Source organism: Macrobrachium rosenbergii, chromosome 12 (assembly GCF_040412425.1).
Source record: "Macrobrachium rosenbergii isolate ZJJX-2024 chromosome 12, ASM4041242v1, whole genome shotgun sequence".
NCBI classification, from domain to species: Eukaryota; Metazoa; Arthropoda; class Malacostraca; order Decapoda; family Palaemonidae; genus Macrobrachium; species Macrobrachium rosenbergii.
In genome coordinates this window covers 23,578,001-23,583,000 of record NC_089752.1, presented here as the reverse complement: position 1 = coordinate 23,583,000, position 5,000 = coordinate 23,578,001, and the positions used below count along the sequence as shown (strand labels likewise).

Below are 5,000 nucleotides of genomic sequence, written 5' to 3'. Positions count from 1 at the left end.
CCTAAAGATAATTATTTTGTCCCGAGAGTTTCCTGGCTTGTGATCCGATGCTCCAGGCACAGATCATCAGATTTCATTATTCCAGATATAATGTGTTTCCATTTTCTCAGTTTCCCACTAATAAGTCTTGCTTACGTTTGAACGTTGGAGGACATATTTTAGGTCTGAAAGTTACCTACCAAACAGATTTTTTATTTCGTCTACTAAATTATTGTCTGATATACCCATTGGCATCTCAGTTAGATCGTTACTGACAGAGAGAGAGAGAGAGAGAGAGAGAGAGAGAGATTACGTTTAGGTAACGGCATATTTCAGGTATGAAAGTTACCTACCAAACACATTTTTTATTTCGTCTACTAAATTGTTGTCTGATATACCCACTGGCATCTCAGTCAGGGAGTGCAACGGAAGAGAATATTTACTAAGACATTAGTGAAAGTACAAAACGCAATATGGGCAAGTGGATTCAAAAGACCTGACCTCTCCATTCATTCTTCTCCCTCCCGGAGAGAGCCACTTACATTGGACGCTGACGAAGGCAGAATTGATAACTTTGGACGCCCCAACGCTATTGGCCACCCTGCACGTATATTCACCCATATCCGAGGCTGAACTGTTTTTGATGAGGAGGGATGGGTGGTCAATGTTGCCATTACCATATTTCTCCTGATACCCTGCGACGTCCACCTGGCGATCATCTTGGTACCTGACGAGATATGGCGAAAGGAAATATTATTTGAGATTGCTTCGGGGCGGGGGGGAGCCTTTACGCCCCTCGAGAGTAAGTTCCAGGGAAGATTCTAAAGCTTGTTTTGTGTTCTTATATGGTCTAGATGTTATGTCTGTAGCATATATTTCATAAAGGAGGTTTTTTTTTTTTCCAATTTCACTCATTTTTATAGTGTCTTTTATGAAGATTTGAACTCAAATGACGGGTAGAGAATTTCCTCTCCGAACAATGGCATTTCAGTTCAAATCCTCATTAAAAATAATATAAAAAGGAGTGAAACTGCGAAAAAACTCCTTTGCTAAATTTACAAAAACAATCTGCAATAAACTATCATTCAAATACTTGGTACACTGAAACAAATTCACGAAGAAAATAAGTATATAAAAGTAGCAACTCATTCTGTGTGGAATATTATAAAAAGTCTTAATTCGCTTAATATATCCAACTAAATTCCTACCATTCACTAAAAGATGAATTCAAAGCCAATGTTATTACAATAATGCGATTCTTCATAAAAATCATAACTGACAAATAAACTAAATGCACCTATCAATTCAGAATATGAAATTACAGATGAGAAACAACAGCACATGCAGCTAGACTATCAATGTAAAATTTAACAGAGAGAATACACATCCACCAAACATGTGTCAGTTCAGTAAGATTAGCAATGTTTTGGCAGATGAAAACAACGGCACCTTACAACCTAGACTGTCAATGTAAATTTGACAGAGAGAGAGAGAGTTACACACCAATAAACATGTGTCAGTTCAGTAGGATTAGCACTGTGCTGGCAGAAGATGAAATCATCCACGAACACTCGTTTATGCTGTGATGTTCTCTGGATTCGCCTCACGATAGGAGCATCTGGAAAAGACAGATCTTATAATAATGCGCAAAATTAATGAATGGTTCTTGCATTTTACATAAAAAAGAGATTACGACATCTATACAAGAGTTCTGAAGCTCGTGAAAAATTGGCTATATCATAATCATTACTTTGGCCATTGATATCAAATTACACCGTGATTGCATTCTCGTATTTCTATATCGATACAAAATTCTTAATCAGGCTTTCTGCCACTGGAACCATTTTGCATAACATGGGCTCCTTATATATATATATATATATATATATATATATATATATATATATATATATATATATATATATATATATATATATATATATGATTTGTGAATCATACTTTCTACTTGTAAAAGCTCAACCACTGCCACAATAAACAAAAGAAAAATAACAATGAAATGCCCTCCTATGAAAACTGTATTGCGTAACTGAGTCGATATCTGTAACACCTAAGTTATCATGGTTTTGCAGTGGGTGATGAACTTAATCAGTGTCTATTCCGTATGCAACTCTAGATTGCACTATGAGCTCTGTTTTCTGTATGAAACACTGGATTGCACTATAAGCTCTGTATTACGAAACACTTGCATGAACTAAAGCCTTTGTAATTTGAGACACTATTCTATGCACTATGACTTGCAAAGTCCTGAATTTAGATTCCTTCCTTTGCTCATTTATTACATTTTCATTCATTTAAATCTTATTTATAAACCGTAATCATTCACGAGTGTTATTTGGTCTTGGTGAATACACTGCATTACTTACAGTATATATTTTTCATATCCTGTTCTTTCTTTCCACAAGAGGTCTACTCTGTAAAATCCAATTGGGCAATGTCGTTTGAATTCAAGTTTGTTTTACAAGAATGCGTTCCCTGGCTGGTAACTCTTGGTAGTAATTATAATGATAATACCAACAGCATTACTACTACTACTACTACTACTACTACTACTACTACTACTACTACTACTACTATAGCTACTATTACTAATGATAATAAAAGATAATAAACAAAACAGACCATTACAATATAATTCAGATGTCACGGACAAAATACTTACACTGAACATCCAGGCTGACAACACTAGTCATGGGTTCCTGATGGCGATTCTCAAGGACGGTGTTCGAAGCTTCACAAGAGAAGCTTTGTCCATTCTCGAATCTCGTCGCCGTGAATTGCAAACGACTCTGGGTCTCGTATGTGTCGTCATCCTAGTGATCATGTTGTGGGGACATAAGAGTGAGATTTAATCCACAAATATGGGTATATAAAGAACACTTAAAAGACTGAATGCTCATTAATTGCGTTCTAACTATTAAATCAATGTTGACCCTTATCAAAATCTGCTCAGTCTCTGGAGCTCCATTTGATTAACAGAGATTCTCATCAGTATAATGTTAATTTCTACAGTAAATCAATGCTGACCCTTCTCACAGCTAGCTCAGTCTCTGGAGCTCCATTATACTAACATGAGATTCTACCAGCATAACGTTAATTTAGTGAAACAGTATGAGGTTCACTATGTAACCCTTTCAGAATTTACGAAGACTAGTTCCTATAATCTACCAACAACCACAAATAGATAACTTTTCTAAGCAGTTCAACATACATCATCTAATTCAAAATTCATTGGATACAGCGCTCATATACGTTTTATTTCATATATACAAAATCAACAAGCCAATTTCATTCCTTGATCTTCTTTAGCTAAGAACCTCACCTTCTGAAGTTCTGTTCTCTGTCCTGATTCAAACCCACGGGCATTATACCACCAGTTGCAACACTGCTTGTATCCACTAACCAGAATTCTACATCAAAGTCATGACTTATTCATTCTCGAACCTATTTCACTCTGGTATTTGTGGAATAATCTTTAAACAACTATCAAATTCTACAACCAGACTGGGAACTTCTCAGTAGGTGTTAATTTTGGTTAATTTAATTCTAGATAATTTTGACTTCATTAATTCACGTTACTTCACCTGATTTAAAAAAATTTGATTATTATTGTTTACTGAGGAAGTAAGTGTGCATACTCTCTCTCTCTCTCTCTCTCTCTCTCTCTCTCTCTCTCTCTCTCTCTCTCTCTCTCTCTCTCTCTCTCTCTCTTTTATATGAAATGCTGCCATATGCACATATAAACAATATGTAATTGCTTCCTGACTGTCTTCCCACATTGCAATATCTATCAAACTTGTTCAAGTAAAATTTCTGTTCGTTTCCAGTTACTTTTTTCTTTTAGATCGTTTCTACAGCAAATATTTATGCTTCATAACTGCAAGCAACATTCTACAATATTCATCACTGCAGGTCCTTCCTTTTAATGGTCTTTCTTCCGAGGCCCTTGAATTAAGCACATGTCTGGAAATAACAATATTCCTGACTAAAATTAAAAAAAAAACGAGCACTGTCCTATCCTCTTGTCTGATTACTTTTTTGAGTTTTCCAACCACTCGTTTTATGGGCACTTATTACTTTCACTAATATCCACAGTAATCAACAGCTCGGTCTTCAAAGTAACATTCACTGTATTCCCAGAATTCGACCGAATGATTATTCATCGTATTCACAAACTTGCTCGAATCGGTAACATTTACATTTTTTATAAACTTGCTTGTCTCAATAACATTCACTGCATTCTCAAACATACTCACCTCTGTAACATTTATTCTCAAACTCGCTCGACTTACACAGTTTCATTAAAAGACTACATTATTTTTAAATGCATGCTAAGGTAAATATAACATCCCATATAATAGAACAGATGTTTCTCATGTTTCTCTTAGATAGATGTAAACACAATGGAATGCTAAAGTTACTAAAGACAATGATAAAAACTGAAGAGAAACAAATTACATGGTAATACAACATTCCTAAAAATAAAAAACATTCAGCATAATAGCAGGGATATAAATAATGGTGAATATAATCAATTCAGTTGATGAACTTTACATATAAATCTAGTAGATAAACATAGTTAATGGATTTACTTAATTTAAACTAAAGTAGCAAGCAGATTTAGCGTGGCAATAAATTTAAAAGTTGAAAACAAAGCATTCATATTTTATAGAGAAAGCAAGAAAAGCTGAAAAATATATTCCTAACATTAATTAAAGAATGTCCTATAAAGAGCCTCATTAGCAAGTAAGTTTTATTTTTACTGAATTATCTTTAACAATTCCTTTTAAAGTAATTTTTAATGACTGATTTCTACTCTACGCGCCATAAGTTCACTAACATCATTACATGCAATAGAAGCCTGATAGTAATGCCTTAATAAATTTAGATAAGGCTGATTTAAAAGAACACAGAAGGCACTATTCTATAAAAGCGGTGCTGGCAGTTGGCTGTGCATCTGAAGCTTCAATAATAACGTTTTCCAAGTAAAACTTACAAGACGT

General features: G+C 34.6%; 1 protein-coding gene across 1 annotated transcript in view; it reads right to left on the bottom strand.

The window, feature by feature from the left end:
• nrm (neuromusculin) overlaps positions 1-5,000 on the bottom strand; it is a 450,715-nt gene that overhangs the window by 58,272 nt on the left and 387,443 nt on the right. Inside the window, 4 exon segments of the mRNA XM_067113685.1 lie at positions 522-706; positions 1,483-1,597; positions 2,660-2,810; positions 4,994-5,000. The exon segment at positions 4,994-5,000 is cut by the window's right edge and continues 19 nt beyond it. Coding sequence (XP_066969786.1) covers positions 522-706; positions 1,483-1,597; positions 2,660-2,810; positions 4,994-5,000 — 458 coding nt within the window.